This window comes from Neophocaena asiaeorientalis, unplaced genomic scaffold (assembly GCF_003031525.2).
Source record: "Neophocaena asiaeorientalis asiaeorientalis breed wild unplaced genomic scaffold, Neophocaena_asiaeorientalis_V1.1 scaffold669, whole genome shotgun sequence".
Lineage (NCBI taxonomy): Eukaryota > Metazoa > Chordata > Mammalia > Artiodactyla > Phocoenidae > Neophocaena > Neophocaena asiaeorientalis.
The window spans coordinates 896,391-921,562 of record NW_020174694.1 but is presented as its reverse complement, the minus strand read 5'-3'; the positions used below and the strand labels follow the sequence as shown (position 1 = coordinate 921,562).

General features: G+C 44.1%; 1 protein-coding gene across 4 annotated transcripts in view; it reads left to right on the top strand.

Annotated features, from left to right (window-relative positions):
- LPIN2 (lipin 2) overlaps nt 1-25,172 on the top strand; it is an 84,598-nt gene that overhangs the window by 1,748 nt on the left and 57,678 nt on the right. For 2 of the 4 annotated variants that reach the window (XM_024758938.1, XM_024758936.1), the window contains exon 1: nt 23,075-23,280. The exons of 1 other annotated variant lie outside the window; for it this stretch is intronic. In XM_024758938.1, the coding sequence (XP_024614706.1) occupies nt 23,194-23,280 (87 nt within the window). In that variant the 5' untranslated portion in view covers nt 23,075-23,193. Of the gene's footprint in view, nt 1-23,073; nt 23,281-25,172 lie in introns of those variants that run through there. One more of the 4 variants, XR_003005082.1, reaches the window with a different exon arrangement.

The following is a 25,172-nucleotide window of genomic DNA, read 5'->3' as shown; positions in this document are numbered from 1 at the left end:
ACGCGCGGGGCGGGCTGGGGGTTCGCGGGGTTCGCGGCGGGCGGGGAGACTCTGAAAAATTTGGTGGGGTCACTTCGGACCCCCTCCTCCTGGCTCTGCGGCGCGGAAGCTGGAGCTGCGGCCCCGGAGACGCTCGGCCCAGCGGGTCCCGGTGAGGGAAGCGCCGCCGGAGGCCGTGTTTCCATCCAGACCCCGGGCCTGGGGGAGGGGGCCCGGTACGTGATACGCATCGCGGCGGGGGCCCGGGAAGTTGCAGTTATTCCTCTGCGGCCGTCCGTTTGCCCGGCGTCTCCGCCTCAGGGCTGTAGACCGGATCCCCAGTGTGAGTAGTTTTTCTCCTCCCAAACCCCCTCCCCTCTGCACATCTTAATCTGTGTCGAACATGTTAAGGTACAGTTGATGCTGAGGGCTGCTCTCTCAACTTCTAACCCCGCGGGTCATCGTTTCTCCCCCCGGCCGGACAAACTGAGACTGTTCTCATTGAAAACTAGGGATGTCGTTTGGAAGGCACACTTATGAAAAACAGGACCAGAAAGATCATCCTTCCTTTCAGAAAGTGTTGGAACTCTGAATATTTGGAAATGTTAAGAATTACTTAACAAACCGCTAGGCTAATTTAAAATGCACGTTTGGGGATTATTTTTCCATACCTTTCTTTTTTTTCTTCCTTTTCCCTAACTGAAAAAGTGTCTCTTGCCTTGGTGTCACGCCAGGCCCTGTTGAAGATGCTTGGTAAGCGCTACTGGTTATTAAAACTTGGCCTGGCTAGTTTGTAATGCTTTGAACAAAGTCAGTTTTGAAATATATTTTGAAGAATTTACAAGTTAGTTAGTGCCCCCCTAATGGCTTATATGTCGATGGTTTGATACTGATTTTTCTCAGCGGTTTCAGATTGAAAAGTGCGGCAGGTGTAGCAGAGGTGGGAGCGGTGGGGGAAGGATTCGAGTAATGTAGCCCTCGGTGTCTGGTCCCCTAGTGCAGCATTCTCTTTGCCCGAAGGGCAGTTACCCTCAGGCCATACTCGGCCAGAGTATGAGAAGCAGGCCCAAGGCCACGTGTGGAAGAGCAGTGGACGGTGTGGGTGGCTGCTTCCCTCCACTTACATGTGGTGGTGATGTATCAGATTCCAGTATCTCCAGGCCCAGGTGTGGGTGGTGACGGCTGTAGAATGCTAGAAATGAGATGGTAGGTTCTAATGATCTATGGCATGGTTGAGAGCTAACAGAGAAGCTTTGTTTTGGAGGTACAGGAAATGGGAGCATAGGAGAGCCATCCAAAACGACAGTGAAGCCACTGGTAAGAAGCAAATAATAGGGTCAGCTGGGGCTCTGTGTCCTTTATTGTTACATTCTTACAGCCATAAAAGGTACTCGTCACCTGGATTGTCATGTTTTGGTTACTGGCTGTGTTGTCTCCTGCGCTAGACCCGAGTCCTCGAAGGCCAGTCTCGTAGCTGCCGGCACCCAGCGCAGAGCCAGCTTTTAGAAGAGACCCCTGCGGAGGTCTGTAGAATGAAGGTAGGAAGCAGCAGGCAGTGTGACCTGAGGGCCAGTTCACTCAACTGTCCTGAATTGGGAGCTTTGGATGAATAATCCTGGCAGTGCCACTCACTAGAGGTGGTAAAAGGTTAAGTTAAGCTGACGAGCATTCCAGTGAACATTTTGCAATGTTTAGTTTAAATATTAATATCGAGTTTAAATATAGCTTGGTTCTCTGTGTCGACAGCTATTTCTCATGGGTGTGTGTCGTCATATAGGCATTTCCTCATATGTGACAGCGCGGGGACACCGGGCTTGTCTTGTGAGGAGGTAGAATGAGCTGCCTCCCGTGGGTGCTTAGCAACCTGTCCGGAAGTTTCCCTTTAAGTCTGCCCGCCTTTAATTTAAATTCTTTCCTTCTTGACAGCGGCTGTCACTGCGTGTGTATGTGTGTGTACACTGAGTTTCTCATCAATCGCTGGGCAGTGGTTTGAGACCTTTATTTTGAAAGCCTGTTTTGATCTTATTCCCTTCATTTAGAAGTAAGTTTTCTTTCTGGCTGAGCCCCAGAGTTCTCTGACCTCTCATTTGCCTTCTTTACGATGAGACAGCTCACAGGTTGGCAAGCAGAGCCATCAGTTGGCAGAATCCTATATAAATGATGTCTTACTAAAACTTTGAGGATAGTTCCCACAGGCTGGAGCAGTAAGCTTTATGGCTAGATTTTGGTAATATGGTTTTTGAATAAGAAGTCGTCTTGGCGACTCTGCTGGCTATTAGCTCTGATTTTTGGAATCCACCTTCCCTGCCTTGGGCTTGATTCTTTATTTTAGTAACACACTGTTACTACCACTAAACACTTCACATGTGTGGGGTCCTGTAGTCTAGGATAATAACGGAGAAGTTGCTCACCCCCAGGGTCCAGATGAAGTCACTTGGTATCTCTGTGAGTCCGTGGCAGCCTGTGTGGTGTGGCCGCTCCGGCCTCTGCGGTGCTCCTCTCAGCCGCCCTGACTGACGACAGGGAGCTGGGCCCAGGTGGTCTGGCCCTGCTGTGAAACCCTGGGACTGGAGGATTCTGCCCTAAGTTTCCATTCCATCAAGAGGGAAGGAGAAGGAGGAAAGAATCCACTAGGAGAGAAACGGTGCTGCGATGCAAACTAAAGCCCTTAGTGTGACTTTGGGATTAGAATGATGACACAGCACGCATTTTTTCTTATTTGATTCACTGATGATAGTTTAGAATCTTTTTCCTCTGAAGGCTTTGAACGCTAGGTTTCAGTGCCGCTGTTTGTCAGTTAGATTGGTGTTAAAATTGCTACAAGGAAGTGAGGAAGGAAGGAGCCAGAGTTCATTCCCCCTTGTAAAGCGTGGCGCTGCGGTTGCAGCATCAGATCCTTTTCCTGCCTTCATCGCACGTCTGTACAAGGAGGGTGTGGCCAAAAGGCAAGGGGTTTATGTGTTGTTAGGAGTGGGACCTTTTAAAATTATTTTTAGGTTATTTAGGTCAAATGTGTAATTTGAGAGACTACTAGAAGGCGATCTTTTAAAAAGCCATTTGGAATGTGCTGTCTGTTTTTGTCATCAGAATTCAGAACTTTATTATGCGGTGTTTGTGTCTATCTGCAGTGTCATATATTTTAAACGTGAACCATCCAAGTAAGGCTTTCCTGCCTCTTTGGAGGAGAAACATTGGCTTCCAGAAAAGCACTCCTTGTAGAGTCTGGGTAGCTGATGGATCGCCTTCAACTGACTTTTTGGCATATTTGGACAGTTTCGAAAGTCTTTACTTCTGTAGTTAACTTTATGAAGAGTAACTGCGTTTGTTGCCTTTATCTCATTTCATATCCTTATTTTTTGTACCAGTTCCCTTCACTTTATTGTTTAGTTATAGGTAAATTTGTCTGAACTGTCTCAACTTATTTTTTTCAACCAGGCAGAGTATAAGTGAAATTCAAAGTGGTTTACAAATTCTAAGTTGTTTTCAACTTCAGGCATCTTTTTCATCTTTCCTGTTCATGAATCTGCAATGGTCTGTTCTCGCCTATTTTAGCAAATCTGAGTTTCCCTGTGCTCTCAGTTCAGTTTTTTCCCAGCCGTCTCCACCTGTGTATCCAGTCCTCAAGACTCACTTCCCTTGATCAGCTGCAGGAGGCAAACCCTTCACAGTGTTGATGATATAGTTGCTGTTCTGCTTGTTCTGTGCTGCATTGTGTTTGCTCTCAAGTCACCTGTGGCTTTCCTCTAGCCTTAACCAGGATTAGAGGAAATAACGACTGTCTCCTTAATTTTCAGACACTCCCTGCGACCAGTTTGCCTCCTTCGCTCTGTAAATCTTGAACCGAGGGCCGGAGTAGGAGGTAGTGTTGGGTGGATTAAGAAGCCAGCCTTAAAGGTTTGTCAGATTCTAGTAGAGAAAGGACAGCTTGAGGAGGCGGAGGAACATTTAAACATGGGCACTGTTGGGGGACGGCTGTGGGGACTGGATCTGTAAATTTAAAAGTCTCTGTGAAGGGGAAAGAGGGGAAGGGTCGGGCCCTCACAGGTCGATGAGCAGGAGGAATCGGATGGAGGGAGCCCGAGCGGCTGTGCAGACCTGGTACTTGCAGGGCATTGGGGGCTTTGAAGGTCTGTTGTGCTTTCTCCTATTGTTTTGATTTTTAACTTTTTGGTCACTTGTTAATTTGTTGTATGTTTTACGTAACATTATAGGGAGTGTAAAGGAACATGGATTTGAAAAGTTTAAGAAACATGATTAAAGTCCCTAATATTTCAAAGAGAAGAGGTACCATTATCTAGGTTTAAAAATTATTTGGTTTTGGTGGTTATAATTAAGTAGTTATGGACAAAGAGGAGAAGCTGAGGATGGGGAAAGCATCCTTCAGAAACTCTAAGGCTGGGACTAGTGACTTTCCTGCAAGAAGGAAGATAGGTGTATGGTACCAAGTCACACCTTTAGTGACTGACTGAATTTCTGCATTTACCTATTTCTGAAATATAATGGAAGGGAGGGTTTAACCCATCTGTTTTTAAATCTATAGTAAGATGTTTTCTTTTTTATAGAGAAAGTATCTTAATTATAAACAAAAGCGTTCATTGGTTAATCTGGAATTGAAATCCACCTAAAAGCCTTTTTTCTACCTCTGAATAAACAAACGGGAGTTGTACAATGGCCAGGATGGTTCTCATCTGTTCAGTTCATGATGATGTGACATTTCTGGCTCCCGGCAAGATAGGTGTGTCCTGCTGTACTAGAGACGTGCTGTTTCATTCATTCTAAAAGAGAGGCCCTTCAAAGGTAGGAGCTATTCAATATAAAATCATCTGTTAATTTTATTGTGTGATTTTGTATTGTTATCAACTGTGAGACAGCGGACCCGTCAGACAGTTCATGTGAATTAAGAAATCTGAGTTGCTGCTCCCTGATGTGATATGGTACTTCCCCCAAAGGTTGAGTCGTAGATCTGTGATCCTTGTAAAGTGATGCGTCTTTTTTCTGAACCAGCCTGAGTCAAGGAATGCTTGGGCTTACAGCAGACCCGTAGGGAATATACTTTTTGTTTCCTTTAAGATTCTGTGTGAATATACTTTTTGCTTCTTTAGGATTCTACGTGTAATTATTTTTTTCTTTGTAAAACATTCCAAAGCATCTGCCCACATATTATATCTCTTTAAAATTTCAACAGTTTTTGGGATGAATTTCGAATAATGTTAACAGTCATCTCTACATATGAACTACACAGAGACAGGCCTTATTCAGGGAAGTATCACTTAAGAGAGAAAGCTCTCTTGTTTTATCATTTAAAATGTGTATTAAATACCTTTTGAGAAAGGACTGATCTTTTGTTGCAGGGTTTTCTAACTGGCTCAGCCAATTAAAAAAAACTTGCCGAAGTAATGTTATTTGAAAAGTAAGAATTTGGAATTTGGGGGTCTTTAAAAGAGAGCTGCTGAGACTCTTGGTCTGTAAAATGGTGCTGATGCCTACTTTTTAGGAACACTGAATTTCTAGGAGGTGTTTAATGTTTGTGAAAGGTTGTCATTACTGTTGCAGTTACATGATTGAACACTTTCTTTGGGTGAGGGCTTGTGGTTTACACAAATTATCTCAAGAGCCACAATGACCCTGAAAGATGGAGATAGTAGTCCCATTTTCTAGGTGATGCTGGTGGGGCTGAAAGAGCTTTGCTGAAGGCTCGCAGCTTTGCGGTGGCATTGCCCTGGCTCCATCACCACCAAGCTGCCCAAGGACCGTAAGGATTCTCCTGCATCTGCTTGACATCAATTTTAGGGTTTTGTTTTGACTTGATTAGGTAGAACTGGAGAACTTATTCTTAGTGTCAGCATCTATAAATTGCTAGAAAGATAGCACCTGCTGTATAGGAGGCTTGGGTTTCTCTGAATCATTTATATGTGCAAAACCAACTGTGCCAGGGCGAGAAAAGCCAGCGGAGGGAACAGTGGAGGTGATGCTCCCCACCCCGGGCGGCTCTGGAACAAATTGGATGATGTGAAGCTGATTTCCCTCTGCCCGCTTCCACAGCGTGATCACATCGCTATGATGAATCAGGACAGAGTGTTTAAAACAGGGTCCCTAAACGCTGGCTTAATATTGCTCTCAGCTGAGCCTGAGAGGAAGGTGGTTCTATTTAGTGTTGAGAAGGAGAGCTGGGCTCAGCGACATAGTTTGTCAGAATCCAAACCCACCCCTTCTTCAAGGATCTTCCCAGGTACCTTTGACTGCTGATTTGAGGAGCGTCCTCTGTGACCCCTGGTTACCTGGGACTGGACCACGCATAGCAGCACGGAGGTCCAACATTCCGGAGTTGGACGGAGCTTCCAGCTTCCTCCTCCATGTAGGAGCCTCGTTCCCCCTCCACCCATGGGGGCAGCTGGCTGAAACCCCTAATGTTGTTGAGTACCTGAGTTTGAGTTTTTGTGAACTGGTGCTCTCGTCACTGTATCATTTGACTCACTTGCCAACTACATCTGCAGAAAGATTCTAATGGAGGTTTTGTTTTGTTTTGTTGGCTGCGGTGGGTTGTCGTTGCTGCACGTGGGCTTTCTCTAGTTGCAGCAGGTGGGGGCTACTCTTCGTTGCGGGCTTCTCTCATTGCAGTGGCTTCTCCTTGCGGAGCACGGGCTCTAGGTGCACAGGCTTCGGTAGTTGTGGCACGCAGGCTCAGTAGTTGTGGCACACGGGCTCTAGAGCGCAGGCTCCGTAGTTGTGGTGCACGGGCTTAGTTGCTCTGCAGCGTGTGGGATCTTCCCGGACCAGGGATCGAACCTTTGGCCCCTACATTGACAGGCAGATTCTTAACCACTGTGCCACCAAGGAAGTCCTCTACGGAGCTTTAATGGTGTTTTGTTTATCGTGAATAAATTAATGACTTGGGATTTATCAGTTCTTCAGTGCAGGGGAACTTCCCATTAAACAGAAATACATTCATAGACCTTCAGGAATTTCCAAGTCCTGGAACACACTTTTGGTGTTCAGTTTACTCAGTTGTCTCATCTGTAACGTGGAGACCACAGTACCTTCTGCTGGGCTGATTCTGAGGGTTTGAGGAGGTTGTGTGTTAAACCAGAGCCTCAAGCCACCCCAAGGAACAGAGGTAGGGTGGCAGGCTGGGAGCTCTAACTGGACAAGGGACACCAGTGTCTAGAGGCTCAGGGCAGAAAGGCGAGTAGAACAGCCGCCTTGCCCTGAAGTAGCATGTATTCTTGTAGGGGTATGCTGATATCCTTGCCATAGAATGGAAAAGGGCTTTTGTGTTAGGACATTTCGCTGCTCCAAGCTGTGCAGGGTGGGATTGAGAAAGGAGTACTGTGCATGGGGATTGAAAGGGACCAAAGGAAGCATCTGGGAGAGAGCTTCAGTGCTTACATTTTTACCATGAGAATATGATGTTCAGTTGAAAGACGTTTATGTCTCAAAAATACTGCTTTCTGTGCTTGACATTTCTTCCTTGACCCAGAACGTTTATCTTTATAGTGTCAAAATAGGAAATATATCTTCGTAATTGAGCAGTTTTGTATGTGTCTTAGGCACTATGCATGTTTACAGATTTAAGCCTTGTGATTTTGGCTGTCGTTTTATCTCTGGCTGTGTAAGTTTTGTTGTGAGGCCTGCAGGTAGAGCCTTATTTTTGTTGTATCTAGAAGACAGAGCTGTCTTATATATCTGGTATATATAGTGCAGGTGAATACTTAACTAAAACCTAACTAAAAGAAAATATCTTGCTGACTAGTTTATAACGTCTCTAAGTAGTTGACATTTTTCTGCAAGCTCTAATCATTTTCAGAAAAATTTCCTTAGATTATAAAGCTACATAAAATTTTATTCTCTACTAGTTGAAAAATACTAATATACCTGTATTGTTAGGATAGCTGATCTTTTTTTTCCATCTGCTGAATGTCATCCTTTTAAATGTTGGCTAAATCTTTTGCTGATATCCTTGCCATAGAATGGAAAAGTGCTTTTGTGTTAGGACATTTCCCTGCTCCAAGTGAATCAACTAGATAACTTGATGGGAACTTTGCTGTATTTATTTATTTAATGAATTTATTATTTATTTATTTATTTTTGGCTGCGCTGGGCCTTCATTGCTGCATGCGGGCTTTCTCTAGTTGTGGCAAGCTGGGGCTCCTCTTGGTTGCGGTGCGCAGGCTTCTCATTGCGGTGGCTTCTCTTGTGGAGCACGGCTCTAGGCACGTGGGCTTCAGTAATTGTGGCACATGGGCTCAGTAGTTGTGGCTCGCAGGCTCTAGAGCGCAGGCTCAGTAATTGTGGTGCATGGGCTTAGTTGCTCTGCAACACGTGGGATCTTCCCGGACCAGGGCTTGAACCCGTGTCCCCTGCCTTGGCCGGCAGGTTGTTTACTACTGTGCCACCAGGGAAGTCCGAACTTTGCTATATTTAAATTTCCTTGTTCATTTGGTTTTTTTTCTTTTCTTTAGTAGTTTTCATTCCTGTGAATAAGATTCATTTTATAAGGCTGCATCACATAATAATTCTTTTCATCTTAAAACATTTTTAAGTTTTTTTTTTTTTTTTAATGTATAGTTTAAAAATTCAAATGGGACTTTGAGGTATGCGGTGAAACGCACGAGAGTCTCTTTCTCAGGGCTGTTGACTGCTTCTTAGAAGCAGCTCCTTCAACTCTTTTACCTGTTTCTTGTGGGACTTGATTCCACGCTTATTAGTTGTCGTGTTGGCTTGTGTGTCAGGCCCCCAATTTCCGATTTCCGAGAGAGCTCCAGACCCCTCGCCTGGTCTCCGTGACCCTCGCCTGCCTTGGGTCCCTGTGTCGGGTCCGTTTCCCACTTCTTCTCCCTCGGGCTCCTGGTCCCGCTGGGCGTGGAGGAAAGCTTCACCGGAGGGCAGGTTCATAAGGTTTACGCATCCGGAAATGTGTTCTAGCCTCGTCCTTCATCGGGAGGCTGGCTGTAGAATGCTAGAGCGGAAATACTTTTCCTTTAGAATTTTGACTTGTTACTGTTGAGAAGTCCCAAACTTTTAAATGCCCGTGTCTCCCCCTCCCCGCCCCTCTTCCCGTCCTCTCCCCTCTCCAGGTGCTCTCGCCAGCTCTTTCTCCTCATGATCCCCAGCCCTGGTGGTGGCCGCGCTGGGCTGGGTGTGATGGAGACCCGCAGCCCCGCCCTGGTGGCTTGCGAGCGTGTCTGTCCCCTGGTCTCGGTGGGTCAGAGGCCGGGAGGACACCCAGGGTGGTGGGCGCCCCTCGGCCTGTGTGGCTTCACCCCCCGCAGAGCTCCCTGCAGCCGCGCATCCTCTGCCCGAGCCCCGCGCGGTGTCTCTGAACCTTTCCCTCGTCCACGGCCCCTCCCATCGTGACGGCCTTCTGTGGAGCCCGGCAGGGCGGCTGCTGCTTCTCCGCTGTGCTGGGCCCCGTGGGAACGTTCAATTTGGAAAATTGTGGCTTTGACTCAGAAATTTTCTTAGAGTTGTCATGGTTTTTGACATCTCTCCACCGAGGAGGGCTTTTGAGCACTTCCTGTCTAGTCCTCCTTTTTTTCTCCGCCTTTCCTCTTTCAAAAACTTGACCTCTTCCATGACGTCGTCCATTTCCTCTAAACTTTCTCCTCGTACTTAACAGTTACTCCTGTTACATTTCTTGCCTGTTGCGTTGGTGAGTGGATTCGTTTGCTAGGGCCACCGTCACAAAGTGCCACAAACGGATGGATTAAATAACAGAAATGTGTTGTCTCAAAGTTCTGGAGGCAGTTCGAGGTGTCAGTGGGGCCGGTTCCTTGAGGGCCGCTCTCGGTTAGCTGGCGACATCGGGCATTCCTTGTAGGTGGCAGCACCTGGAGCACTGTCTCATGTTCTCGCGGCATTCTCCCCGTGTGTGTGTCTGTTTGTCTTTGTCCAGATATCCCCTTTTTATAAGGGAGCCAGTCATTGGTTTAGGGCCCGCCCTAATGACCTCATTTTAACTCAGTTACCTCTGTAAAGATCCTATTTCCGAATAAGGTCGCCTGCTGAGGCATCGAGGGTGAGAACGTCAGCTTACTCTGGGGGCACAGTTCAGCTCCTAACAGTGAGTTTCAAGAGGGAATGAAGATAAAGTGTGTAACATCCTTTGTGTCAACAGAATGTCTGGTTATTATAACATTTTAAAAGATACTTTTAGTCCCATCCATCTTCACCAAGGTCAGAAAGCAACTCTGAGGAAGCAATTTTTAGATTACACCTGGAGATTTTTGTTCAGACTGTGTGACTGCTAAAATTTCCACCGGTTTCCTGAATGTTTTATAACGTAGTATCTGAGTCACCTCATTTTCTACTCTGGCTTTGTTTCTAAAGTAATTTGCAGGTTGGCAAAATGCCTAAAGAAAGAACAGCACCAGTGTCTTGTGAGAAAGTGAATCCGGAGTCTGTCCTGGCGTAGTTAGGTGAGCAGTATCGGCCGGGCCCTGGTGCTCTGGCTCCCATGTTAGCTGCGCTCTATTTCCTTTTCAGATCTGGCTGTTACCTGAAGTCACCACTCCTGCCCTTCCTCCCAGACACTCTTTGACTTCCTTCATGAGAGTTATCCCAGTCTAGAATTGTGTTTTTCATTTGTTGCCTCTCTCTCTCCTTAGCATTAGAATGTAAGTGCTGGGAGGGGAGGTACCTTGTCAGCCAAGTTCATGGCTTGATCCCAGCTCAGAATCGAACAGCGAACAGCACATCAAAGTAGATGCTGCTTTTAAACAGATCGATGTGAGAAACGGGCTTTATTTTCCAACATTTCAAATGTTGCCTCACTGACTCGCTGTTGCTCTTGGAAATCCTTCTCTCTCATCTTGCAGGAGCTCGTGTGCAGGTCAGATCGTGAGCCCCCGCAAGGCGCAGCCTCACCTGGTGTCTGTTTGTGGAGCTGTGTGACACTAGGGCACCACTCAGTGATGTGCGTGTCGGGTGGTGCTGGCAGCAGCGGCGCAGCTGCTCCCACATCGTTTATCCACCCAAGTGTCCACCCAGAGCCCCGAGAGGGATGTCCCCCTCCTAACACGTCTGAAAACTACCGGGGTCCCGGGAGGCACTGTGCACGGTCCAGCATGAAGTTGGAGCTGTGTGTGTTTTCATTGTCATTGCTGGAAGACTCGCCCAGGTCCACAGCCTCGTCCTGGTCCCCGGGCCCCTCTGCAGCCGCGGTCTGGGATGTCCGGAGCTGGGTGGCCACGAGGGAAGGAGTTCACATCCCTGCGTCCCGGCCTCGTGGTCTCCACGTGCTCTCTAACTGAGACAGGTAGTCCCAGAAAGAAGAGTAGAAAGCGGTGAATTTGTGCTTCCTGATCTAGAGGACTTCCCTCTGAGAAACTGGGGGCTGCCTTCCTGACAGTTAAATGCAAGGGAGCCTAGAGTTTGGCTGTGCGATGCTCCCTTGCGCAGCTTGGGAATCTGTGTTACAGGAGCTGAGGAATTCTCCTGGTCACTTTTATGACATCAGTTAAGTAAGCTGAGGGGTTGGTGCTTGTTTTTTTCCTGTTTGTTTAATTAGTGTGCTGCTAGTAATGAGGGAAGACCCTCCTCTCCGCTGCTGGAGTCGATAAAAGGTGATTGATGCAGTGAGAGAGGTTGGTCTAATTGTTTATGCGGCAAAAGTCACCTTTTAACTAGAATTGTAGCACCATGACTCCTGATTCCATTGCAGCTCACTGACACCAAGTGAGAGCTGTCCTGGCACAAGGGCTTCACACTCGGATGGTGTCTAGAAGGCGAGGGCTGAGCTTTGACCTCACTAATACTCCCTTGAATTTGAGTTAAGTTTAGAGAAATACAAGCCTCCAACATCGAAGTTGCGTTTTCATGAAGCATTGAATCTGGCACCTCTTGCGCAGAGGTTTACAGTCCGCCTTGGGGTTCCTGGCAAATGTAGAGAACATGGTGCTGGTGGCAAGGTCTCTATAAAACCAAATGGTGGGGAGGGGGGAACGGGGTGTGGTTCTGTTGTTCTGGGGTGTGTGTGTGCGTGATGCTTGCTGAATAGATACGTGCATATGTACTTGCTGTCCTGGGATGTGAGCAAATAGTCATTTCTTTCCTGCGGCCTCACGCCGCCTGCTGAGGCGGGAGTGATGGATGGTGATAATTGATGGACATTATTCATGAGGAAAAATACTGCTGTTTCAATTACAGATGCTTATGTTATTAATAAGTCTGACGTTTACCCCTAAGATCTAATTACCTCAGGTTCTTCAGTTTTGCACTCCATTACAAATGGGTAATAAGGAATCTGTTCGTACTCCTATCAAAGAATGTCTCTCTGGAGGAGTATGACTGAAAACGTATGCAATCAAACTGTGCTTTGCCCGCTTCAGCGGCGGTATGTGCGTCTCAGCGACGCTGTTACGATGGGAGACGCTTTGAACACCCCTTCCTTTTCAGATTGCTTCAGTCTTGAAATATATCCCGTTATGCTCAACAGTGGAAGATCTTTACCCCTCGAGGTAGCTTAGGTTTTGGAAATAGCCAGAAGTCATTCAGAGCAATGTCTGGTGGATCAGGCACGGCAGAGAAACGAGTCATACTTAACTTTTGTACTGTTCTAAGAGTTGTGACTGCAGAGTAGTGATACTGGCTTTTATCCTGTGTAGCACCTACATTTAATTTCAAGGTAGTTCTTTCAGAAAAAAAGAAGAGTACCAGTAATATGCTGGACGGTGGTACAAAAATGGGGTTGGTTTATTGTGTAGCCTCCGCAGTGATTAAAGGACAGCATTCACGTTAAGTAGAGTTAGGTAGCGTGGGGAAGATGCCTTCCTTGTCTCTTGGGGAGGGCAGTCTGCTTTGGACACAGGGTGGGGGAGTAGCTGGATCTAGTAGTTTTTACCTGAAGACCCTTCCCTATACCTCTAGGGCTCTTCCCACCCATGTCAGTCCTAATTTGGCTCTTTGGGACTGGAATATGAATTAGACGCATGCTATTTGCACAAATAGGCTGAAGGGTAGACCTCATTTGGATGGGCCTTAGGCAACGGGGAAATGGTTTGGGAAGCTAAAACAAAGAGATAAGAAGAGCTGTTGACCGAAGTGGGAATTAGGTCATAAGTCATTTGTTTACTTTCCTGTGTCCCTCACCAAATAGTGGGCTCCTTGATGGCAGGGATCCTAGCCTAACAGTCACCCGTTAGGCACCTACAGGGCATAGGTCTCAGAGCTTTTCAATACAGATCTTCCTCGGCTTACAATGGGGTTACATCCTGATGAACCCATCCTAATTTGGAAAGATGCTAAATCGGAAATGCATTTAATACACCTCACCTACCAAACATCATAGCTTGGCCTAGCCTACCTTAAACGTGCTCAGAACACTTCAGTAGCCTACAGTTGGGCAGGATCATCTAACAAAGCCTATTTTATTATGAAGTGTTGACTCTCTCATGTGACTGATTGAATACTGCACTGAAAGTGGAAAACAGAACGGTTGTCTGGGTGCAGAATGGCTGTAAGGGCCTCAGTTATTTGCCCTCGGGATCGTGCGGCTGACGGGAGCTGGGGCCGCCTCTGCTCGGCATCGCGAGAGGGGTTCGTAGGGCAGGCCTGTCACTAGCCAGGGAAGGATCAAAATTCAAAATGTGAAGGAGGGTTTCTACTGAACGCGTGTTGCTTTCACACCATTATAAAGTAAAAATTCACAGGCCAAACCATTGTAAGCTGGGGGCCGTCTGTACATTGTTTTCTAATGAAAGAAGGAAGCGATCTAATATCTGCGAAGTACCTAGTAGTTTCCAGGTGCTACTGCTACTGAACCAAACTTGGGTCCACTCGCCACACGCAATAAAGCCAGCAGTAAAGCCAATCTGCTGACACTGGGTCGTGGTGAAGGCAAGTGCAGCGTTTATTTCAGGGCGCCAAGCAGGGAGTCCAGGGCAGCTTGTGCTCCAAACACCCGAACTCCCCATGGCTTTCAGCAAAGCACCTTTAAAGGCAAGATGAGGGAGGGGCGTCCCAGCTCGTGCACACAATTCTCTGATTGGCTGATGGTTGAGGTAACTTGGTTGACGGTAAGGTAACAGGGTGGTGTCACATTATCAGTCCTTAGGTGCCGGTAGGTCTCATGGTCATCAAGTAGTTAATTTCTTCCATTTGGTGGGAGTTTTAGCGTCTGTAAAAACAACTCAGGAAATGTGCATCAGATACCATTCTCTGGGTACTTCAGAGAGGAGCTGCAGCCGAGGACGTGGGGAGGGGTCTGTCCCGGGAAGGCCCACCTCCTTGAACCACCTCCTTGAACTGTGGAAGCAGTCCTCTCTGGCCACCGCTGTGACCCTGGGGAGGGGTTGGCTCTATGGAGGGGTCGTATGAGGCTCAGGTCAGACTGAAGCTTAGGACGGTTACGTGTCAGGGTACCTGGTAAGTGGTGGAACGATAATTTAAAACTCAGTCTCTCTAATGCCGGAGCCCAAGCTGTGTGTGTGCCTGCCTGCCTGGCCCACCTCTAACCAGAACCAGTGTATAAATACAGGGCCACACGCTATCTAGATAAACCCGTGGTTCACAGCTGGAAGAATTTTGCTCCCAGGGGACACTCAGAAACAGTGGAGGCATTTTTGATTGTCACAGCTGGGGAAACTGCCACTGACATTGAGTGAGGAGGTAAGGGGTGCTGCACCCTCCACACACTGGAAAGGTTTTTCTACATCCTCAACGCTTTTCAATTTGGTTTTTTAAAAAAATAGCCATCAGTGAGTATGAAGTGGTATTTCTTTGTGGTTTTGATCTGCATTTCTTTGATGATTAATGATGTAGAGCAATCTTTTCATGTACTTATTGGCCGTTTTCTTCAGAGAGATACTTAAGCCTTTTGCCCGTATTTTAATTAGGTTGCCTTTTGTTGTTGAGTTGTAAAAGTTCTTTACATATTCTGGACATGAAACTCTTATTAGATATATGATTTGCAGATCCTTTCTCCCATTCCATAGGTTGTTTTTTCACTGTCTTGGTAAGGTCCTTTGGTGAAGGAAATAAGTTTTAGGGAGTTCCCTGCTGGCTTAGTGGTTAGGATTCTGGGCTTTTACTGCCGTGGCCAGGGCTCAGTCCCTGGTCAGGGAACTGAGATCCTGCAAGCCGCGTGGTGTGGCCAAAAAAAGTTTTAAATTTTGATGCAATCCAGTTTATCTTTCATTACTCATGTTTTTGGTGTTATATCTAAGAATCATTAAGTTTCATGGTTTTACCTCTTATTTAGGTCTTTGATCCATTTTGAGTTAATTATTTTATATACAGTGTCTTATACATTGTGTCTTTTGTATGTGTGAATTAAACACCAACAGTATGGTTAATTGGAAAGGCTCTGGAGTCAGAGTTGTCTCTGAACCATATGTGGAAGAGACTGTTCTTTCCCCATTGAATGGACTTGGCACCCTTGTCAGAAAACAATTGGCCATATATATTTGGGTTTATTTCTAGACTCTGGAATCTGTTCCATTGGTGTATATGTCTATCTTTAAGGCAGTACCACGTTGTTTTGATTACCGTAGCTTTATAATAAGTTTTGGAATCAGGAACTTTGTTCTTTTTCAAGGTTGTTTTGGCCCCTTGCAATTCCATATCAATTTGAGGACTGACTTTCTGTATCTGCAAAAAAAAAAAAAAATCGGTTGGGATTTTGATAGGGATTGCATTGAATCTGTAGATTCCTTTGGGTACTATTGACATTTCAACAATATTAAGTCTTTGTATCCATGAAGACAAGGTATCTATTTATTTTAGTCCTTTTAAATTTAGCAGTGTTTTGTAATTATAAATATGTAAATGTTCAGCTCTTTGGCTAATTTCATTTCTTTATTCTTTTAGATTTATTCTAGATATTTTATTCTTTTAGATTTATTGTATTTGAGATTTTAAAATATTTATTTATTTATTTTTGGCCGCGTTGGGTCTTCGTTACTGTGCGCAGGCTTTCTCTAGTTGCGGTGAGCATGGGCTACTCTTCGCTGTGGTGTGCGGGCTTCTCATGGCGGTGGCTTCTCTTGCTGTGGAGCACGGGCTCTAGGAGCACGGGCTTCGGTAGTTGAGGCACGCAGGCTCAGTTGTTGTGGCTCACGGGCTTAGTTGCTCCCGCAGCATGTGGGATCTTCCTGGACCAGGGATTGAACCCGTGTCCCCTGCATTGGCAGGCGGATTCTTAACCACTGCGCCACCAGGTAAGTCCCTGTATTTGAGATTTTAAAAATATCTAACACATCAAATTTGAGTTCCAAATTAAGTATTGTGTCCTAGAAGTTACTATGGAGACATCTTGAGGTTTGAAACTAAGTGGATTAGGGTTTGAACCTGGATTTGGCACTTTAAAAAATTAGCTGGTGGGGCTTCCCTGGTGGCGCAGTGGTTGGGAATCCTCCTGCCAATGCAGGGGACACAGGGTCAAGCCCTGGTCCTGGATGATCCCATGTGCTGCGGAGCAACTAAGCCCGTGCGCCACAACTACTGAGCCTGTACTCTAGGACCCGTGAGCCTCAACTACTGAGCCCACGTGCCACAACTACTGAACCCCGTGTGCCTAGAGCCCATGCTCCACAACAAGAGAAGCCACTACCATGAGAAGCCCGCACACCACAACAGAGTAGCCCCTGCTCGCCACAACTAGAGAAAGCCCGCGCACAGCAACAAAGACCCAACACAGCCAGAATAAATAGATTTTTAAAAAAACCAAGTTTTAACCAACTTGGTTACTATTAGTTGGTAACCTTGGATATAGTACATAATTCCTCTGAGCCTCTGTTTTTTCATTTGTAAGATATAGGGCTAAAGCAAATCTGTCTTTCACAGAAGTTGTATAGATCAGCGATAATATGTACAAAGGACTAACTCTGGAGTGTGACTCAGTTAGACCCTAGATAAAGAATGCTGGGTTGCCAATATTGTGTTTCCTTGAATGATTTCAATGCAAATACTGGTTTACCGTACAGTTTCTCATGAACATTTAGCTTATATTACCTTTGTTTGCTTATTTCTTTTCACGTCCAGAAGTTTTATGATTAAAGTATGCATTAAAAACTTGAGTCAAATTAATTTGCTGCAAAGGCCAGTGATTTTTACACAAAGTATATACCCTGTTTCTCAGAGAGCCTTATGAAGTATGTTGAGTGTGGAAGAAAAATAAATTGTAATAAAACGTCACACTCAGTTTTTGTTTCAGTGGTGCAGCATACTTAGAAGAGGGGGAACCTTTCTTCCAATGTTGCTGCTTTCAGAAGCCTCTGTGCTTTCTTGGATCCTGTGTGCGCCCAGACATTGCAGGCTTAAATGTTAGACATATTACTAGCGTTTAACCTCTCTGTAGCAAAGGTGACTTAAGGCTTTACCTTCAACGAAGGGTGCAGCTACTCCTGCCATCTTGGAATTGCATTCTTCTGTACGCGTGTAGTAGAACTGTGTACATCTGGGTACCACTACTACAAGTTTTACTTTTTTAAATACATCTCAGAGGAACTTTTGTTGTTGTTGTTGCACTTTGGCGCATGCGGGATCTTAGTTCCCCAACCAGGGATCGAACCTGCACCCCCTGCAGTGGAAGCACAGAGTCTTAACTGCTGGACTGCCAGGGAAGTCCAGGGGAACTTTATATTGGAGTAGGCAGATTCAGCCTCTGAAAGGAAGTAATCTAACAATTCTGATTTTTTGTTTTAATTTAAATTTCACTAGTTAAGTAAAATCTGGTAACAGACTTAAATGTAGCACTAGAATCTTCCAATTGTAAAAGTAAATTCCTTAAGTTATTCTCGTAGCAGCGTGGTTTAGCCACGTTTGCTGTTCATTACCAAAGAACACAGTGACCTGCGTACAAGAATTTGAGATGGGGAGGGAAGGGTGATGGGAATGCAGTCAGGTTGAGAAACATGGAAGTTGGAAAAAGAAAGAGAAACTGGGAGAGCAGGCTGACCACAGAAACCAAGCAGGGTTTCCAGGCTCCATTGGATGCCCATTTAAGGCTACAGACCATCTGTCCTGTGGGGTGGCTCTTAGCCGCACTCATGATGATTCTTCATTAAAATGACAGTCCCAACTGCTTGGGTGGTATTTTGTTTAAGCCTGCTAACATGATAGCAAGCAAGTTGTGAATTAAACACCAACAGCACGGTTAAAAGCAGAGGCTCTGGAGTCAAGCAGGCCTTGGTGTACATCCTGGCTTCTCCATGTAAGATGTGAACAGGTTCTTGGTGTTCCTGATAGTTTGTCCTTTGTATACTTGTCTGTTGAAATCCTAGTATACTTATTATTATTTGTTTGAATTTTATATATGATAGAATTTTTATTCTCCCCAAGAAACTGCATATCCAAGAGATTATTGCTGAGTTCCTGGCTTCTGAGTAATTACTCGGCATTACCGTAGCAATTTGTTTATCCAGATTGAAGACGGCAGGAAGGAGAGTACCAGCTAATTACCAATATTTTTAAAATAGAGAAAATTGTAAGCAATTTTTTGGAGATGAAATCACAGCAGCAAAATAATTAAAACCACCATCACCAGTTTTTCAAGTGGTCCAGAAAATCTTTAGTGAGAAATGTTGTGTGGAACCAGCTACAGAAGTGGAAATGCCTCTTAAGAGGCGAGGAATGTGAGTGTGACTGACACGGGTCCCTATAGGACGCTGATCTCACAATTTGTGACATTTTCTCCTGTTCTTCTCAGGATTGTGTTAATAATCTCATCTGTCCTTGATTACTTCATTTGTTTGTTGTAATTTCCTTTGGTGAGCTCTGAGCCATTCCCGTGGACCCAGAGTGGGGAACCCCAGCCCTGTGTCTCCTGACGTTACCTGTACTTGGTGTCACTCCTGTTGCGATGCACTGTGTGCTTCTTCTAGGTGTGAGTTTATAGCAGAGAATTTGTTGTTAAAGATTAAAGGACCACACTTTAAAAATTATATACTGTTTTTTGAATTTGATAATAAAACGACTTATGTTTCAACAGGATTTCTAGAGTGTGAGCAAAATGGGGTGACACAGCCCTCATGCAGAAAATGGCTTATTTTCTTAGAGTGTTGCCCCTGAGTGTTACCCTGGGTACAGGACTATTGCAAACTGCTATTCATAGGGTGAAGTGAGAGAAGAAATAGACAAACATTTAAACGGAAACAGTTGTGATTAACGTGACACAGACACACACACCCCCAGTGAGGCTGCTGCCCTGGGGGTTCTGAGCAGGGCAGAGGGTTTCCCACTTGGCTTTATTTTATTGGAAGTGTTGTCCAGAATGTGGGACACAAGTCAAGACGTGGTTCTTCTGATCCTTAATTGGGCCGTTTAAGCTTTGCTCTTAAGGATCCCACACTTGACGGCTGCAGACAACCCACTATTGTCTCTCTGGTCTCAAACTATGGGGTGAAAGTTTGACCTAAAACATTAGTCAGAGAAATAGAGCTCAGAGATGTTTAGTCCCAGACTCCTTAAACTGGGATGGGACTGAGGATATTTTAGGCCATTTGTACAGTAAACATGGTACATTAACCCCGGAACTTGGTAGAAGAAAACTTTGACCAGTTAGCCTTTTTTTTCCCTGCATATTTAAAAAAATGGATGTTTCAAAGTAGAATGCAAAACGTGTTGAATTTTAAAGGTAAAACGTCAGTCTTCGAGAAGACTATTGTTGGGAGAGTCACTTTAAGCCGGGCCTTCTGACCTCAGGAGACTCTTCCTGTTTTTTTCTCCTCTGTTCCTAGAACGACCTGTTTGTGTTTGATCATTCATTCATTCACAGCTCAAATGAAATTGTCACTAACTATGCTGTTTAGAGTTTTGGGGGTTGTATGAGGACATAATGAAAGACTGGAACTTGAGTAGATGAAATAGCCATTCTCCAATAAGTGGCTAACCTACAGAAGTTTGGAAAACCTCAGAGTGGTATCAAGAAGAATTTCTCTTGGTTTTGAAGAAAGCATATCTGTCCCTTTTGGGTTGTTTTCATGGGCAAACATTAATTACAAGTAATTCCAGATATGGAAAGAAAAATTTTATATGCATTAATGTAGGCTCTGGTCCTTTTCTGTGTGGGTCTCTGCCATGAGTGGCCTTGAAAATGCAGCAATGCACCTGAGTTAATTCCTTCACTGTAGAATAATTATGGTGGAGATTATGAACTCTTTGTAACTGAGGCTTTAAAAAATATTTTCATCATAAATTTTTACTAATGAAAACTTCTTAGCTTTCTCACCTCTTCATTGGTAATTCAGTAGAAATATGTTGCTATTCCACATTATGACCACTGGGGGGAGTAGATTATCAATATTTTCATGTTTTGCAGTAAAAACAGAGTATAACTTGTGGCATAAAGGTATTTCTGTTTAACCAATTAGCCCAATTTCAATTAAAAAATTTCATGTTAGGAAACTATAAATTCTTACAATTTTTAAGAAGCCCTTTATACCTAGTCTCATACATTTATGGGATTAGTGGTGGAAAAAAATAAAGAAGGTGTATGTTTTACAAGCGTCATCAGCTGTGGAATCAGAACAAGATTCTGACTCTCCTGGCCAGCATTTAAGTTTTGTGTCCCTGAGCTAGCTTTCAACGAATCTTTTTCTTGAAAGATTTAAGTCTTGGAAATAAAGGCTTCCAACTTCCACCTGCCTTTTTGTTTATTTTCTTAAGATTATTGAAGATGCTGTGCAAAAATAAAAAGTAGTTTTTCTTGACGCACAACCATTTATTCTTATCTTAGCCTGTAGATAAAAAGTCTTGACAATACAGTAGCATTTTTCTTTGAAAAAAAATCATAGGGATGATGAAGAATTGTTGGTTGTGATTTTTAAATTTTATTGACCAAGTCTGAAAAGCGCCACCACCAAGTTAGGGAAGTGGCAGGTCCCAGCCTGGGGGCAGGCGGTGCCCAGACGCAGCAGGAGGTGTGTGCCCTTGTGGGGAATTGGTGTTGGGAGGGTGAGCTCACCCTCTGTCTGGGTCTGGGGTCCATGCTTTTTGCCGTCAGAGCATCTGAGAGTCATGGATCCAAACCACATGGTGAGACAGCACCCAGGCTCGCCGGAAGCCCAGGTGGCTGGCCTGGAGCCTGCACGTTGTGTAAGAGGCGGTGAAGTCAAGGTTGCCGGACAGCCTCTGCCCTCCTGGCTCAGGCCTCGTTCCCTCTCTCCTGTCGGACCCCTTCCCCCAGCACTTCCGCTGCGGGCCTCAACCTGGCAGCATGTGCCCACTGAGCGGGTGGCCTTGGGATAATTGCCTGACCTCTCTGGGCCTCAGTTTCCTCACATTTAAAATGGATCAGGTTTTTCACATTTTTCTTTTCCCTGTGTCTTCACTCTCCACCCACCCTCCTACTTAGTTTCCCCTCTCCTGTCTGTCGTTCCACTGGCATATTTTCTTGTCTCTTCCAACTTCTATTTCCTCTGCTTTTCCCTCTTCCCCATCTTCCTTGTAGCTTCTCCAGAACCCCCTTTCTCCTCCTCTCCTCACTTCGCCTTCTCCCTGACTTCCCACTTCTCCGTTCTTTCCCACGGGCAGCACCCCAGTGTGGGTTTTTATTACCATCTGATGCTGAGAATCTGGGACTGCAGGGGGACATGGAGGAAGGAAGAGGTTTAAAATTTTATACACTGTGTGATAGACCAAAAAAATCACTTCCCTTGTGAAAGGGGGAATTTGTGTACATGACGTGTATTGACTTGGATTACAAGTGCCCGTGGGCCCTTCACGTTAATGTGTGGGTAGAAGGCAGTATAATGCTTTGAATGCAGGATACATTTTCCCATTTCTAATTTTGGTGAAATTTGTTTTAAATTTTGCCATTTAACATTTTTATTATGTGTATCTTGGTGGTATATTGCTGTAGTAAACATTACCAACAGCCACTTGGTCAAATTTTGGAAGTTTTGTCTTCTGCGATGTTTAGACATAGAGAAAAAGTTTAATAATGTGAACATTATTAAATATCTGAGGATCAGTTAGTATATTGATGAATTTAACTACTTCTGTGGAATGATGAAAACTCCTGTCACCCTCAGCTCTCCATTAATGGAACTCTGGCTGAATGTTCCTTTCCGCCCTTGTTCTCAAGATTGTCTCAGGACTGTAAAGTCGTGCTCTAGTAGAAATATAATGGGAGGCACATTGTCATTTAAAAATTTCTAGTAACATTAAAAAATTAAAAGCAGGTAAAATTAATTTTAAGAATATATCTTATTTAACTCAGTATATCCAAAGTATTTTCATTTCAACAAGTAACCTTATATATATATATATAAAATTATGAAATTATTTCACATTCTGTTTTCATTCTGTGTGTTTTATACTCACAGCGCATATCATTTGGCACTAGCCACATTGCAAACGTAGTCATGTGGATAATGGCTATTTTTAACAGCACAGTCCTAGACACTGGCTTGCAAAAAATAGTGTATTTTAATTTAAAAATTGACGTTTTGTCTCTATGTTAGTGTGTGTTAGGTTTTTAGAAAAATTCACTTGAAGTTTCTGTATGTTGACTTACTAACAGCTGGAAAGGAAATACCAGGATGTTTGAATTTTAGTGTTGTATTGTCATACCCTTGAAGTTAAATTGTTTGTTATTATGTAATGTTACTGTTACGACGTTAATATAACTAATGCTATGTTAGCATACAGTAACAAATTGTTATTATAATTTGTTCATTATTTGCAGTGCGGAGCAGGTTAGCTCCCATTCAGAATTGTGAATATGCATTGGGTCATGGCAATATGACAAAGCAAAACATTTCAGTGATTTGAGTTCTATAAAGCATATGTCACCTGGCTGTCTTTGGGAAGCTCACTGATGCTTAGAAAGTATATGTAAACTGTGTTCCCTTACATGATTAATTTATTGAAGATTACTTCTTCTTATGTGTAGTTTTGATATCTAAAAAATGAGGATGCAATTGATTTAGGGAATCATTAACTCAATTCGTGTCCCGTGCGATGGAAGCGCAGTGAGGCTCCTGTGCTTGGGCAGGACTTGGTACCTATCGGTGTAAACACGCAGCACAGCCCATCCCATGCCCCTGCTTATCTGCTTCAGAGGGACAGGGTTGAGGCTTTCAGCAAATCTTACTGGTAAAGTCATGCATACATTGCTTTTTTTTTTTTTTGAAGAGCCATTTCCTTTCAGTTTTAACCATATTACTGTGTCTGCAGACAGTTTGCCCAGCAGAACAGCTTTTCTGTTTTAATAACTTAGAAGTGTGCCTTCATCTCTGAAAAAAAGACATTCTGATGAACTAGTTCAGTTTTAAGATGTTTTCCTTGGAAGATGATAGTGAAGATGAGGAGGAGAAGGTTGCTGAAGGTGTTTACGGTGGAAGGGCCCCTGCTGGCATCTTGGTGAGTTACATCCACCAGCTTCCGCCTCCCCGCTTTCTCCACCTGGGATATGCTGTGAGGAGGGGGCGGGAAGACCGCCGGGGAGATCGGCTGATGCCTTTTCCTTGGAAAATGTAGCATCAGAATGAATTTTATTAACTTTTAAATGTTGTATTCAACAGAAATCTTTGGCTACCTGCTCTCCCTCCTTCACTCTGCACCGTCTCTACCCTTTTCTATTTATTATTTAACAAATAATAACTTTCTGCTTAGAAAAAAATGAAGTTGCTGCTTTAAACTGAGAATGTTTTTGAAACTAGGTTTCCCAGGAAATGTATCTCGTTTCACATTCTCTTTGCATCTAATTGTAGTAGCTGAGGAATAAAAACCATTGAAAAGGTTTATGTTTTTTTTTTCCCTGTCTTTCAGATTCTTTGACTGACTTCACCCAGTTCCCCATCCCCCAGCCTGCCTCTGGTGGCCCTAAATCTGATCTCTCTATGAGTTTGTTGGTTTGTTTTATGATTTTTGTTGTCCTAGCCAAATATTTGTGAAAACTTAAACTAATATTTTGAAACTGGCATCTTATTCTGATATGTGATGGGGAAGAGTGACAGCAGTCTTTTTTCTCCTGTGGTGGCAAACAGAATTTCTAATCTTGAAATATGTGGGGAAAAATGCAGATTGTCTGAGTTTTTTATCTAGAGTTTCCTCTCTTATGAGACATAAAATAAAACAGGTCACATGAAAGTGTAAGTTTTAGAAGTCTGCATTAAGGAAACAATCAGGTGAATTAAGGACAGTATAATTTAACTTTACCCATGGAAGCCTTTTCTGTAAAATGATTTGAAGTAAATACAGTGAGGTGAAGGTAGTTTTTAGAAAATGAGGGGTGTACATTTTTATGAAAACAAGTGTAAAATAAACAAGGCAAAAATTATACAATTTCTAAAATCTGTGGCTCATAATCAGGTTGATTTTAGTTTTAAAGTTGTGCAAATTTTTGTCACCTTTAAAAATGTTACACATCTGTGTGCTTTTTGCCTTTGGACCTGTTGGCAAAAATGTACTCGCTGGGGATCTCGGGAACTGGTGGAACTAGACATCGTTTGACTAGGAATGGAAGTCAGGGGCTACGGAGAGAGGTCATTTACTTTTGAAATTGCATTTTAATAGTACAGAGTATATGTATATACGGATTCCTGCACATTTGTTGTAAAGGTCAGAAGGGAGAATGGTGAACACAGCTGGCTGTGAAATAGTTTAAAAATTCATTTAGTGAGTAGCACCAGCACACGCAAGCCGCTCATCACAGGAAGAAGGTCTGCTTCCTGCTGCTGGTGTCTTCTAGAGCGAGGGCAGCGGGTGTTTGGGCTGCATTTTATGACATTTCTTTTTATGTTAACATTAGAACATTGAAGTTGCATGAGTCACCTCCCAGCTCCAAGAGAAACTTGGTTTTTCTGAATGGCTGGTGTTCAGGACACGGGATTTGCTATCGGCTTAATGAGCTGTGCTGATTGTGTAGGAGACTTTGTAACCTGGGTGTGGGCGTTGAGGGGGAATCTCAGGGTCCAGGCCTTCAGTGACCCCGACGCTCCTTGCTGGTCGTATGCTGTTTGCGCACACCTCCTGTTGGAACATGAAAGTCTCCATCATAAAGGAGATGATTTTATGTGTTTGGAATGTAAATGTAAAAATCTCATGGTTTAAAAAACCATGAGGAAACTTCTGGGCTTTGTTAGAAATGGGGATTTTTTTTAAAAAATCGTATTTCTATAATTTTTAAACAAAAGAATATAATTCCTTTATTTGGCAAGGAAGAGGCCAAGTTATTTCATATTCAAATAATCTTGAAGTTACAAAATAATCTGCTGGCCTTATTTTCCCCCACTTATTTTAAATTACTTTGC